Here is a 14,137-nt window from a genome sequence, read left to right as displayed (position 1 = left end):
AAACAGGATCAATACGGACAATATTAACATGGGCCCTGTCAAATTCATTCATAAAGCTTTTCATATGTTTTTTAAAAAAGTGATAGCCAATGTAAATGAGTTGTAAAAGACTGAGAAGCTGTTTCAATAAGGGTAGGAAAGGTAACCCAAAATTTACAGGTTTTCCCCTGTAGGGTATTAACAGTTCTTCACCTATTAGCAAATTCATTTCAATATTCCTTTAGCTGGAAGCAATTTCTTGAAAATTTTATTAGTAGCAATGTTAACATCTTAAGGTCTCCTCAATTAATTACATAAAAGTTTTGAACTATATTTGCATAAAAGTCAGATTTTTAACATTTAAAAAGTTATGCTTTGGCAAAGAGATAAGGAAAGGTTTTCTGTAAAGAGCCAGATAAGCAAATATTTTAGGCTTTGTGGGTCATTGATTTATATAGAAACCTTTTTTTAAAATTCTCACCCAAGGACATGATTACTGATTTTTTTAGAGAGAGGAGGAGGGAGGGAGAGAGGGACACAAACACAATGTGAGAAAGAAACATGGAGTGGTTACATCTCCTACACTCCACCACCGAGAACCAAACTGCAACCTGGTATGTTCACTAACCTGAAATCGAACCCTTCAATTTACTGGAGGACGCTCCAACCAACTGAGCCACCCCTGCCAGGGCTATATAGCAACTATTCAATTCTGCCCTCATAAACTGAAAAGCAGACACACACAACATGTAAATAAATGAATATGGCTGTTGCCCAATAAAACTATTTACAAAAGCAGATAATGGGGCCAGATTTGGCCTGCAAATGTAGTTTACTGATGCCTGCTTTTGCAGGATTTTAAAAAGTAAACCTTAATAAAAAAATTTTTTTAGCCCTGGCTGGTGTGGGTCAGTGGATTGAGTGCCGGCCTGCAAACCAAAGGGTCACTGGTTCAATTCCCAGTTGGGGCACAGACCTGGGTTGCAGGCAAGGTCCCTGCTTGGGGGTGTGCGAGAGGCAGCCCTGATCCATGTAACTCTCAAACATTGCTATTTCTCTCCCTCTTTTTCTCCCTTCCTCTCTAATAAAGTAAATAAATAAAATCTTTTTTAAAAAATTTTTAAGAGAAAAGACACAAATAACTGAGTCCTGGCTGGTGTGGCTTAGTGGATTGAGTGCTGGCCTGTGAACCAGAGTTGCCAGTTCAACTCCCAGTCAGGGCACACACCTGGGTTGTGGGCCAGATGCCCAGTAGGTGGTGCATGAGAGGCAATCACACATTGACATTTCTCTCCTCTTTTTGTCCCTCCCTTCCCCTCTCTCTAAAATATAATTAAAACCTTAAAAAAAGACACAAATAATTGGTACTAAAGAATAAAACATATCTAAAGTCACTGGAGATATTTAGAAGAGAATACTATGAAAAATTTTATGCCAATAAACTTGAAACTTTTAATGAAACAGACAAATTCTGGCAAAAACAATTTTTTAGTCAATTACTTAAGATGAAATAGAAAAACTGAACAATTCCTAACCATTAAACTTGTCAAATTAGCAGTTAAAAGTCTTCTCCCAGAGTTCACTATAGGCACAGAAAATCTTAGTCACCATTCTATGAAACATGCAACAAACACTTGTAATCTCATAGTAACTCTTTCAGTGTATGTAAAAACTGGAAGGAACACATTTTATGAGAAACATGACAGAACCAATTTGAAAAACTAAATCTACCCATGAAGGTAGACACAAATGTTTTAAATAGTATTAACAAATCAAACAGCAATTTATACAAAAGCTAATATATCATGACTAAATTAGATTAATTTCATAAATGAAACCTGGCTTAACATTAGAAAATCAACATAATTTCCCACATTAACAGAATGAGAAAAATAAAGACTGTCTTAATAGATACAGAGAAAGTCTGTGGTAAGTCAAGACACACTTAAGAGAAAATTTCCTTAATGTTAACAGGGGTGAAAGGTTATCTACTTAAAACATATACCAAACAACAGAGTTCATGGTAAAAACAACAAAAAAACTTCTTTAGAAATGAGAATCAGCGCTCTGGCTGGCGTTGCTCAGTGGATTGAGTGCAGGCTGCGAACCAAAGTATCACAGGTTCAATTCCCAGCCAGGGCACATGCCTGAGTTGCAGGCCATGGCCCCCAACAACCGCACACTGATGTTTCTCTCTCTCTCTCTCTTTCTCCCTCCCTTCCCTCTCTAAAAATAAATAAATAAATCTTAAAAAAAAAAAAAAAAGAAATGAGAATCATGTAAGTGAACCTTCTATCACCATTTCTATTCAACTACTGTTTTTTTAATGTCCTGGACAGCAATGTAAAGCAAGGCGGGGGGGGGGGGGGGGTAGTTCAAAATATAAGGACCGGAAAGGTAGAAACAAAAACATTACTATTAGTAATTACTTTATGTGAAATATCTCAAAAAATTTCTAGATAAAGGTCTGAATTAAAGAAATGTATTAGTATTACTGTATATAAAATCAATATATACCAGCAATACATCAGAAATTATGTAATATTAAGAAGAAAAAACTATAATAGCATCAAAAAGTATAAAGTACCTTCAAATAATATAGCAAAAGATGTATGAGGCTTTTATTGGATAAATCTCTAAAACTTTATTAATCTGATGTAATTTCTATCAAAATACTTTGTTCTTTCAGTGGAAGTTGAGGAGTTGCTTTGACAGTTTATGTGAAATAGCACATGGCTATGAATAACTAAGACTCACCTGAATAATAAAGGTGGGAGACTCCTCCTCTTATTATAAAGCTAAGGTAATTAAGACCAAGTGATAAGAGTGTAGAAATAAATAACCAATAGATTAGAGCAAAGCCTAGAATCAGTACCAAACACGTGGAGATTTGTTTTGTCTTTGGGTGAAAAGAAGATGGAGTTTTCACTAAATGGTTCTGAGACAAGTGATGATCAAAATGGAGGAAAATGGTATCAAACACCTATTTCACACCAATAAGAATGAATTCCAAATAGACTAAAATGTAAATATGAGCCCTGACCGGTGTGGCTCAGTTGGCTGAGCATAAAGGCTGTCAGTTCAATTCCAGTCAGGGCACATGCCTGGGCTATGGGTTGGGTCCCCAGTCAGGGTGGGTATGAGAAGCCACTAATTGATGTTTCTCTCTCCCCTCCCCCTCTCTAAAAATAAATAAATAAACTCCTTTAAAAAATTAAATATGAAAGAAAAACTATCAAAATTTAAGACAATATATAAAAATACCTAAGTAGGAAAGAATTTTAAGTATAAACAACATAAACACTGAATTGAACTACATTAAGCTAGATAATTAAAAAACAGACGTACATTTTTTTTTTTTTTGCCTTGGCTGGTGAGGCTCCCTGGGGTGAGTGCCATTCTGCAAGCGGAAGGGTTGCCAGTTCCAACTGGGTCAGGGCACATGCCTGGGTTGAGGGCCAGCTCCCTGGTTGGGGGTGTGTAAAAGGCAATGGATCGACATTTTCTCTCACACATCGATATTTCTCTCCCTCTTTTTCTCTCTCCTTTCCTTCCAAAAAATAAAATATTTAAAAAATATATGTACATTTTTAAAATATAGTACATACACTTTAAAAATTTTTTTAAATTTTTATTTATTCATCTGAGAGAGATGAAGAGCAAGAAAAAAAACATCGATTTGTTATTCCACTTATGTAGGCATTCACTGGTTGATTCTAGAATGTGCCCTGACAGGGGTTGAACCCTTGGGACTGTGCTCCAACCAACTGAGCTAACCAGTCAGGGTTGTACACGTATTTTATAAACATTTTTTATGTACTTAATATTAAATCAAACAAAAATTTTGAATGTCTACTTTACCTGTCATTGTTTTACATCATATTTGCTGAACAAACATAAAAATAAGCATATGGAATGAAGAATGAATTATTTTTTTTAAATATTAGGAGTCTGTATTGTAGTTATTTGGGGGCAGACATTTAATTTGCTATAAAAAATTTGTTATGAGAAACTGAAAGAGGAACACTCATACATTTCTTTTTGCTTCAGATGCATGAAAGACAAAAAAAATTCCAAAGCTAACATATCAAAAGACTATACCTGTGATAAGTTTTATTATTCAGATGGCCCAGTATAAAACAAAAGCAAACATCAGTAATCTAGATTGTAACACAACTCTATGTTCTATAAAAGGTTTTGCACACCATTACATTCCTCTTTACATGCAGTGGATGCTTAATAAATTTTTAATAACTAAAAATACAAAGGGGGACCCCCCAAAAAACAGAATTTATAAAAACTTGTGTATTTACTCTTACATATTTAAATTCAGTCACCTTGAAAGTCCTCTCCATTTGACACAATGCACCTATCAAGACATTTTTTCCACTGCTCAAAACAGTTTCTGAACTCATCAATTTTGATGCCTTTCAGTGCTTCTGCCATTTTTTGTTGTTGTTGTTGTTTCATCTCTTCCACACTGGCAAAACATTTCCCTTTAAGGATTTTTTTCATCCAGGGGAAAAAAAAAAGTCACTTGGAACAAAATCCAGTGAATATGGTGGGGCATGGGGGTCATGTCATTTTTGGTCAAAAACTGCTACACACTCAGTGTGGTGTGTGCAGGTGTGCTTGTAAATCACCCATCATGAAATGGGCAAATGCACTGAAAGAGTCTTCAAAAAAATTCACTGAAGCCAAACACAGCCCCTTCCAACAACACCAGCTGGTACTCTGATACAGATAAGTTCCTAGAGTACTCTCTTAGCAGGCGAAACCTGTACTACAAAGGTTCTTCCCCTCTGGAAGATATTCTGTTTTTTGTTAGGGGGGGTTCCCCCTTATATATATATATACTGCTAAGAAAAAAATACATGTATTTGTCTTTGAGAAGAAATAAGTTTAAAATTATAAGGTAGAAAAGAATCAGGTTAACTAGGTTAAGTGTTTACATGCCTGGATAAAGATACTGTTCTGTTTCAGAAAGATAAATGACACTTTACACAGTGATGTCAGTAATTTAAGAGTTGCAGCAAGTTAGTATCATGAGAAAATGGATAAATAAAGTTAGATATTTCAATTCTTCCTAAATTTTCATTTATTGACTTCTAAGCCCTGATAAAAGTTCCAGTAAGGCCAAAAAAGTCAAATTATTCATTTACAATAATAATAAAACAAAAGGAACAAAAAAATAAACCCAAACCTAGAATTCTGATTATCTACATTGACAATTTGGTTATTGCACCTAATTAATTTTAATGATTAATCTTAAAAAACAAGAACCAGACCTACACAAGTGCTCTAGTACATGATCTACAACATAATATATAAGCAGTCAATTTTTAAAGATTTTATTTATTTATCTTTAGAGGGAGGGGGAGGGAGGGAGAAAGGGAAAGAATGAAACATCCATCACCAGCCTCTTGCATGGCCCCAGCTGAGGACCTGGCCTGCAACCCAGGCAGATGCCCTGACCAGGAACTGAACCAGTGACCTCTTGATATGCAGAATGACACCCAGCCCACTGAGCCATAGAGTCAGGGGGGCAGTCAATTTTTAAATAACATAACTACTTTGTGTAATAACATTGATGCAGTTATGGATTTCTTTCCATTTTTTTTTTAACAGTGTAAATCCCAGATATTCTTCTACTGCTACCATTGTCTCATCTAAGGGACAGCAATAGGAAATGACAGCCTTTTCCTTAAATCTCCCTTGAAAACCTTGCTAAAATACATATATACCCATCTTATATGTACTTACAAACAAAAAGCATGAGTGTTAGAAAATTCTTACCAGAAAGATCCACCACTGCCTCATGACTGGAAATAGCTCCTTTCTCAATAAAAAGATCTCGAAAATATTCACTATTAGCTGATAAAACAGATTTGTGGGCTTTGTACTCCTCTCCTTCAATTAACAAAGTAACATCACAGAACTGGTTGGAGAGTCTCTGTTCATTCAGCTGTTTTAAGACAGCCTGACAATGTTTTGGAGAAGAACGTTTCACCACTCCTTTTGTGTCAACCTATCAAAATAAGTTTGAGACCAAGAGTTGTAATTACGTATCATCTGTATTTCTACCCTTAACAGAATTTAGAACAAGACACATCATTCCCTTTTAAAAGATAACACTAATATAAAGAAATAACCGGATATTCTATCATTATAACCTATGTATTTAAATGAAAAGACATGTTGTTCTCACTCTTTTCTGCTATGTTCATTCTACTTGAAAACCTGTATTTCACATCTTGAGGCCTCTTCTTGCTAGGAATTGATAACAGATAAAACTAATGCAGGCAGAAAGAAAAAAGAAAAAAAAAGACCCAGCTAGATTAATTTCACCTTGCTGCATGACTCAAAGAGTGCTTCCAGAAATGTATTCTACCAGTATCAACATACCATTAAAAAAGAAGAGAGTGATTAACAAGTGACATTTTGAAGATTAGAAACAATAGGAATATTTATGATTAATGAAGAGGCAATATTAACATACTTTTAGTGTCTATAACATAGTGTATTACTTTTGACATAGACTTGCTTCATCTTCAGTGTCAGTGCCAATACTCAAGCAGTTTTAGCAATTTAAGGGAAAATTCACAAAGACTACAAATACTAATATACTAGTTACACATGTTAAAGTTGAATGAAAAGTTCCACTTACAAATACAAGTTCATGTTTAGATATTGGCTTCTTTTTTGCAGGCTTGGAGGCTGTATTTGGAGTTGAAGAAAAGTTGCTCAGGTCATCCTCTGATTCATTACTTTCTTCTCCAGATTCAAGGTCTAGTCCCAATTCTTCCAACATTTCTGAAGTATCTGATATTGGACGGGAACGATCTAGTTTCTCCTGGCATTTGCTACACTGTTTAATATAATCTTTGACTTGCTTTAATATACCTACAATGGAAATAAAAATTAGTAAGTCAATTTTAATACTGTTCTCATCTGAAAACTGAAGATTATATTGTTGATTATTTCATTTGAGTTATACTTATGTATGTGCCAGCACACACGTGTGGACCCACATGTGCCCCATAAAGTACGTAGAGGAAGTTCTTTAGAATTTAAGATACATTTTTTCAAAGATATAAGGTTATAAATGATGGTTTCTTTCCATGTTAAGTAAATTATTTCATTGTTTATTCCTGGTTATTCACTTCTCCATCGTACACCTATGTAGTACTGCCCATTTTCACATGAGCTGTACTCATTCATGCAATTAGGTACTACATGAACTTCAATGTTCAACTGTTTTTTGACCTTTAGAAACAGTAATATAATCGGCTCAAGGTAACACCTCTCCACCCTACGAACAGGCTTGACCATAAAATTTGCTTTGGTCAATGGATATGTGTGCCATATATGCTTAGAAGCTTAACAGGCTGTTTCCCATCAGCTCTCTGATCTTTGTTTCCTCTCAAAGAGCAACATGTTCTAGATGGATGCTGTCCTCTAGCCTGAACTGCAGCTGAAAAAAAGACAGGTGGAACCAATCTGTGACCTGAACAGGACTACAAGCAAACCATTTATAATCAGATAAAATAAATCTTGTGTTTGTGAAAGCTTTGAGATTTTAAGTTTATAAGAAATAACTTCATATACAACTAACAAAAGTTCAATGATACAAGCTATTCGCAAAACCCTATTTTGAATTTCAACTTCCAGCTCAGCATGTTGGGGTCAGGGTAGGGAGCAGGAAGGAACATTTTTTATATATAGCAAGTCCTTGAATAATGTCGTTTTGTTCAATTTTGGTTTGTTGTAACTTTGATCAGATTAAGAGTTAAGCAGGAACGTAACTCTTGTTTATATCAATTAGCCCATGGTAAAATTTATTTTGTTATACATCATTTTGCTTCAAGTCACAAACTATAGAGTACATTAAATAAGAGCTTACTGTACACACGCACACACACACACACACACACACCCATCATCCTTATAAGTTAGAACCAATTAATTATCATTTTACACACTGGGAGAATGAAGCCCTAAGAGGCAAGTAACTAGTCCAAAGTCACATCTAATAAATTGCATATCTGGGCCCCCAGAAGCCATGAGATTTTCCATATATTATACTACTTACCCAGGAACACATCCTGTGGCAGAAACTTCTTCCCCCACAATGCCCAAGTAAAATGCAAATGAAAAGGCTTGTTAACTAGCTAAAACGATACAGAGGTATTTAAGTTCCTGGAAAGAGTTTCAAGATATCAAAATATACCAAGTTCCTTGCTTTCAACTTTCAGAGAACAGTCAAGCGGTATTTCTCAAATTGTATTATGTTCCTTACTTAAGAAAAAAGTATACACTGGACTAATAAATTCAGAAATTATAGTCTAATTTTAGACATATACAATGTATATTATCACATTAAAAGCTCTCAGTTCAACAGTAAAGAAACCTTTTTAACCTAGGAAGTTGCTAAATTTGTTTGTTCACAGAATACCATTCTTTTAGCAGATAACTGAGAAAATAATAGGTTAAGATTAAACATAACTTTCATTTAAAAAGGTATTTTATATATGCGTAGATTCAAAGGGCAACAGAGGTTATATTCTAGCATCTAAAAATATTAAAATCAATAACAAGTCTATACCTATATGGGGTATAATGAATAGGTTAAAAAAAAACAATCAAGAGTCTGAACAGACATATAGTTTACATACAATTAAGAATAAATTGGCCCTGGCTGGTGTAGATCAGTGGACTGAGTGCTGGCCCATGAACCAAAGGGTCGCTGTTGGATTCCCAGTCAGGGCACATGCCTGCGTTGTGGGCTAGATCTCCAGTAGGGGACGTGTGAAAGGCAACCACACTAATGTTTCTCTCCCTCTCTTTCTTCCTCCCTTCCTCTCTCTCTAAATATAAATAAATAAAAATCTTTTTTAAAAAGTGTAAATGGAGCCTTATCTGGAGAGAGTCAGTTGGTTGGGCATCACCCCACAAGGCAAAAGGTTCGATCCTAGGTCAGGGCACATGCCTGGGTTGCTGTCCTGGTCCCCGGTTGGGGCATGAGCGAGAGGTAACTAATCGATGTTTCTCTGGCACATTGAAGTTTCTCTCCCTCTCATTCTCCCTGCTTTCCCCTCTAAATAAATAAACAAAACCATTTGAAAAGAGGGTAAATGAAAAAGATGTTCATTTTCTCTGCAAAAAAAAATGAAAAGACATTCATTCTCTTTGTAAAAAAAAAAGTAAACAGGTTGGAATAATGAAAATTTGCTGAAGATGAATAGTTGTAGCGGTTATTCAACAATCTAAATGTACTTAATGCCACAATTCGTACACCTAAATGACTAAACTGATCAATTTCATGTTACAGATATTTTACCATAATAAAAAATGAGTATGTGAATGGGTGAAAAATGGTGTAAGAGAAGAAACACACACACACACACATATATATAAAATTCTTAGTAAGAAACAGAGAATAAGAAGTGTTGCTATGAAAATTTTCATGTCCAAAATAAAGAAGAGGCAGTTTTTTTTCTAATTAACTTACTGTATTTCTAAACATTTTATTATTCTACACTATTTAGTATATTCTGCATTCAGCACAGGTTTGATTAAACTATTAACTGGTTGAGTTCAAATGGTACTGAAGAAACCACACAGAAGCATTTGAACAGGATGAAAAATAATAAATACTACAAGAAAAAATGGTATGAATGTATGATAGTCAATCAACTGTCTCAAAAAAAATCACCCTATTATGCTTTATAAGACCTTTAACTTGATTGTTAGTGTTTTGATAGGATCATTTTTTAAAGATTTTATTTATTTCTAGAGAGAGGGGAAAGGAGAGAGAAAGAAAGGGAGAGAAACATCAATGCACGGTTGCCTCTTGTGTGCCCCCAACCGGGGACCTCACCAGCAACCCAGGCATGTGCCCTGACTGGAAATCAAACCAATAACCTTTTGGTTTGCAGAATGACACCCAGTCCACTGAGCCACACCAGTCAGGGTTGATCGTCCATTTTTCATCTACCTTTACATATGCAGAAATCTTACCTCCTAATTTACCCAGAGCTGAGAAGCTGAAAGAATCTGACTCAAGTTAAGGACTCAAAAGACATCAATGTGTAAACATAGTTGATTTACTACTTTAAGAGTGGGAAATTACTGCAAAGGACTGAAATTACTTGTGCAGCGAAGTATGAATCCTCTAAATAGCTTTGTGACCATGGCCAAGTCTCTAAAACTCTCTACGCCTGTGTGTCATCAACTGGTTTAAATGTTAATATGTATAAGCACTTTGAACAGTGCCCGACACTCAGTAACTACTACACAAGTGTTTGTTAAATAATGCTTACCAGGCAACCTCTTTGGTACGTTAAAAAAAATAAAAAAATAAAAAGTCCAGGCACTGGCTAGGTAACAGTTGGTTAGAGTGTTGTCCCAATAAGCCAAAGTTGCGGGTCCGGTCAGGGCACATACAAGAAGCAACCAATGAATGAATAAATAAATAAATAAGTGAAACAAAAAATCGATGTTTCTCTCTCTCCACACCCCTTCTACTGTCTCTCTAAAACCAACTGAGTAAAAAAGTTTTTTAAAATCCACAAAAAAACTCAAATTACCATTAAAAGGTTCTTTATTCAGTAAAGATTCAGAACAAAGTAAAATGAATGACTTCAATGCGTCGTCCTCGAATAAAACAACTTGAGGAACTGTTTCTCACTCAAGAGCAGGGTTTCTCAACCTCAGCAGTGTTGACATTTTGGGCCAGATGATTCCTGTAGGGGGTGCGGCGGGTGGGGAGGGGGACTGGCTATCCTATCCTGTGCATTGTAGAATGTACAGGAGCATCCCTGACCTCTACCCAACTAGATGCCAACACAATCCCATAGCCAGACGTCCCCTGGGAGGCAAAATCGTCCCGGATTGAGAACCACTGCTCTAGAGATCTATTTACAAAGATGAACAATTGGCTCCTGTCAGCTGTTCAAGAACCTCCCTTCCCATCCCCGTTAGAGTACCATGACCATTCCCTGTTCACTGACCTCAAAGACTCTCGTTCTCCTCCCCGAAACTGGTTCCTAAGGAGTAGAAAAACTAGAACTATACTTCCTGACTATAACAATCACAGTAACCGTATTTAAACGTTTTTCACAGTATTAAAAGGAAAAGTATTAAAACATTCAAAACTAAGACATCTGCTATTCTTTACATTGAATTCTTGCCCTAAAAAAGAGGTTCAACGTGATTGTTTCCACAGTTCCTCCAAATCACTTCTGCACATACATTATTTCTTATTTACGCCGCAGTAGCACAATTTTGGGAATAGGGTACACGGGTCCAGAGAAACTCAAACACGCTGGCCAAAACCCTACCGCAACACACTGGAAAAAGGAGCCCAGGCTTTCGGCAGACACTCCCCCAAACCATTAGCACCACAAGCAGCCTCCGCAAACGCGGTACGCAGCCCAGACCCTCCCCCGGAGCTGAGGAGGCGGGCCCTGCACTGTTCGCTAGTCCCAGCCCCACCCCGCGTCTGGCCCGCCCCCGGGGAAGCCCCCTTCGCCCCACCCCGGGTCAGGGCCCGCCCCCAGCTTCCCAGGGCTCCTTCCTGTGGGAAGTACGGCTTCTTTCCCGTCCCTCCACTCTCGGCTCCGCCTGGCACCCGCTCCACCAACTAGCGTGTAGCCTGGGACAGCGAAGGGCGACCGAAAAGCGGGGTGACGGACCCACAAACTTGCGGTTCTGCAGAAAGGCCTAGGCCCGCCTAAGTCATCGGGCCCTGCCTGCAGAGCAAGCCGCCAGCCCACCCCCTGGCCGCGGGGGAGATCCTACCTCGCCACCAGTACGTCTTGGACAAGTTGTGCCAGGTCTGATGCTGGGTGTGGTGAGTGCCGCCAGGGCCCAGGTGCGCCGCCTCGATGAGCCCCCAGCGCCGCTCTGGCTGCAGAACCACCTCCAGCTCCGCGAAGGTCTTGCGGTGCCTTTGCCGACGCTGGTAGTACAAGGTCCCGTCGCGCACCACGTAGCAGGCTGCAGCCTTGCGGATTTTACGCTTGACATTTCCCTCTGTGCCCGGCGCATACGGCTCGCACTCGTTCGTCAGGTAGCGCAATATGGCCCGGTAGCTTTCCTCGCTTGACATCGCTGACCCAGGCTACCTGAGGGCGCCTGTCAGTGGCGAGGGAGGAAGACAGCGTCACTAGCTCCGGGCGGATGTAACAGCTGCGGCGACACTGTAGGGAGGAACGGCAATGCCTGGTGAGTGCTCTTCGACCGCACCCGCAACGTGAAGGGAAAACTAACGAGTTGGTAACTAGGGGGAACTGCACTTCTCCAGCGCACGGGATCCACTGGCGACTGACAAAATGGCTGCTGCACCACCGGAAGTGACGTAAATCAAGGGCAGTGGGTGAGGGAACTGAGCCCTGATTGGAGCACAGTGGCTTTTTGGCTTGCTGAAACCCATCGAGTGACGTCAGGACTGCGGGGAGACATTTTGGAAGTGGGTAGGCCCTTCCTGGGAGATCGAACTGGCTTTGGCCAGACATCTTAAGTCCTGGCAGTTTCCGTTTTTACTTAACCCCTCTTTCCCACACTCCTAAGCACGTGTAGGATCTGGTAGGCAATTGTTACTCCGTTCGAGATACCCGAGGTGTAAAGGAGTTTGTTCCCCCGCCCCCACACCCTACCTTTTGAGACACCTGAGAACATAAAAGCGTCAGATTATAAGGCTCCGAGTAAAATACTAGCCTATGGACACAAGACCAAAGAAACCCCATTTACACGGAAGTGCAGCTTCAAGTTAAATGTTATAAAAATCAAATCCATATATTGATAGGAGTTATAATTTCCAAACTTCAACCTACCCATGGGCTACAAACTACCCATGGAATAGTCAGGATCTTTCAGGATTGATCATATTATATAGTAACTGTATTCTAACTGTGAACACCATCATGTTGACAAGGAGTTGGAATAGCTAGCACTATTATACCGCATTTGCATATTTTTCACATATGTCTAGGGAGGAAAAGTCTCTTATACGCAACATACACTGAATGCCCAGAGGTCCAGGACACTTTTACTGCTTTTTCCAATGTGCAGTGTAGGTCCAATTTCATATTTTTAGTTGGTAGTCTAGAGCGATGGCCCTGGTCACCTGTCCCTGGATTAGATCTGCAGTGCAGACAAGCCACAGGCCAATGCATTGCTCAGCAACCGGAATGAGCCCTGACAGTCCTCTGGGCCCTTAAAGCTCCAGATCAGCACCTGCCTTTCCCAGCCCACTAGACTGTAGTTGATGGGTGAGACACTCAGACCTTTGTGGAGATGGGTGAATGCAGTGGGCTCACAAAACAGGATGCACACAGTCTCCAGGTACTTGGGGTCGGGGCTGCTGAAGTTTCCAGATAACCCAGAAATCTGAGGCAGCATACTTGAAAGACTGTGGCTATAGGTACCTGAGCTCCCAGGCCCAGAGGCAAGACAACTCCCACACCTGGGATTTACTTAGGATCATTCAATCCACACACTGAGACTGCAGTTGGGGGAGGGAGGGGAATGGGAAGGTGGAGTTACAACCTTCCCTTTTATGGGTAGATGTCCGAATCCGCCCTGCAAAGGCTGGGTATGTGCTCAGCTTGCACCTCCACTCTTTCTGCTGTGAAATAAATGCCCTTTAAAGGTCAATTTAGCCCTGACCAGCGTCGCTCGATTGGTTGGGCATTGTCTTGCAGGGCGAATGGTTGCCAGTTTGATTCCGGATCAGAGCACATGCCAGAGTTGCGGTTCAGCCCTGGTTGGTCAGGGGCATGTGTCAGAAGCAACCTCTCCATCGATGTTTCTCACATCAGTGTTTCCCTCTCTTTCTCCCTCCCTTATCCTCTCAATAAAAATAAATAAAATTTTTCTTTTAAAGGTAAGAGTTCCTTTGTTTTTAAAGATTTTATTTCTATAGAGGGGGAAGGGAAAAAGAGGGAGAGAAACATCAGTGTGTGATTGCCTCTTGCACGCCCCCTACTGGGGACCTGGCCTGCAACTGAGGCATGTGCCCTGACTGGGAATTGAAACTGCTACCCTTTGGTTTGCAAGCTGGTACTCAATCCACTGAGCCATACTAGCCAGGGAAAATAAAGAAAATCTTCAAAATTAAGGGGCGGGGGAAGCCCTGACCTGCGTGATTCAGTTG

General features: G+C 39.3%; 1 protein-coding gene across 1 annotated transcript in view; it reads right to left on the bottom strand.

Annotated features, from left to right (window-relative positions):
* The window catches only part of ZBTB11 (zinc finger and BTB domain containing 11), a 32,593-nt gene extending 18,734 nt beyond the window's left edge, over positions 1 to 13,859 (bottom strand). Inside the window, exons 1-3 of the mRNA XM_045851208.1 lie at positions 11,782 to 13,859; positions 6,647 to 6,882; positions 5,776 to 6,007 (exon numbers count right to left, since the gene is read on the bottom strand). Of these exons, the coding sequence (XP_045707164.1) occupies positions 5,776 to 6,007; positions 6,647 to 6,882; positions 11,782 to 12,091 (778 nt within the window). The 5' untranslated portion in view covers positions 12,092 to 13,859. The remainder of the gene's footprint in view (positions 1 to 5,775; positions 6,008 to 6,646; positions 6,883 to 11,781) is intronic.
* Positions 13,860 to 14,137: the final 278 nt, after the last annotated feature.

The sequence above is a fragment of the Phyllostomus hastatus genome, unplaced genomic scaffold (assembly GCF_019186645.2).
Source record: "Phyllostomus hastatus isolate PE091 unplaced genomic scaffold, TTU_PhHast_1.1 phas_contig_86, whole genome shotgun sequence".
Lineage (NCBI taxonomy): Eukaryota > Metazoa > Chordata > Mammalia > Chiroptera > Phyllostomidae > Phyllostomus > Phyllostomus hastatus.
Note: the sequence above shows the minus strand (reverse complement) of the source record. Positions and strands in the feature narration are given on the sequence as shown.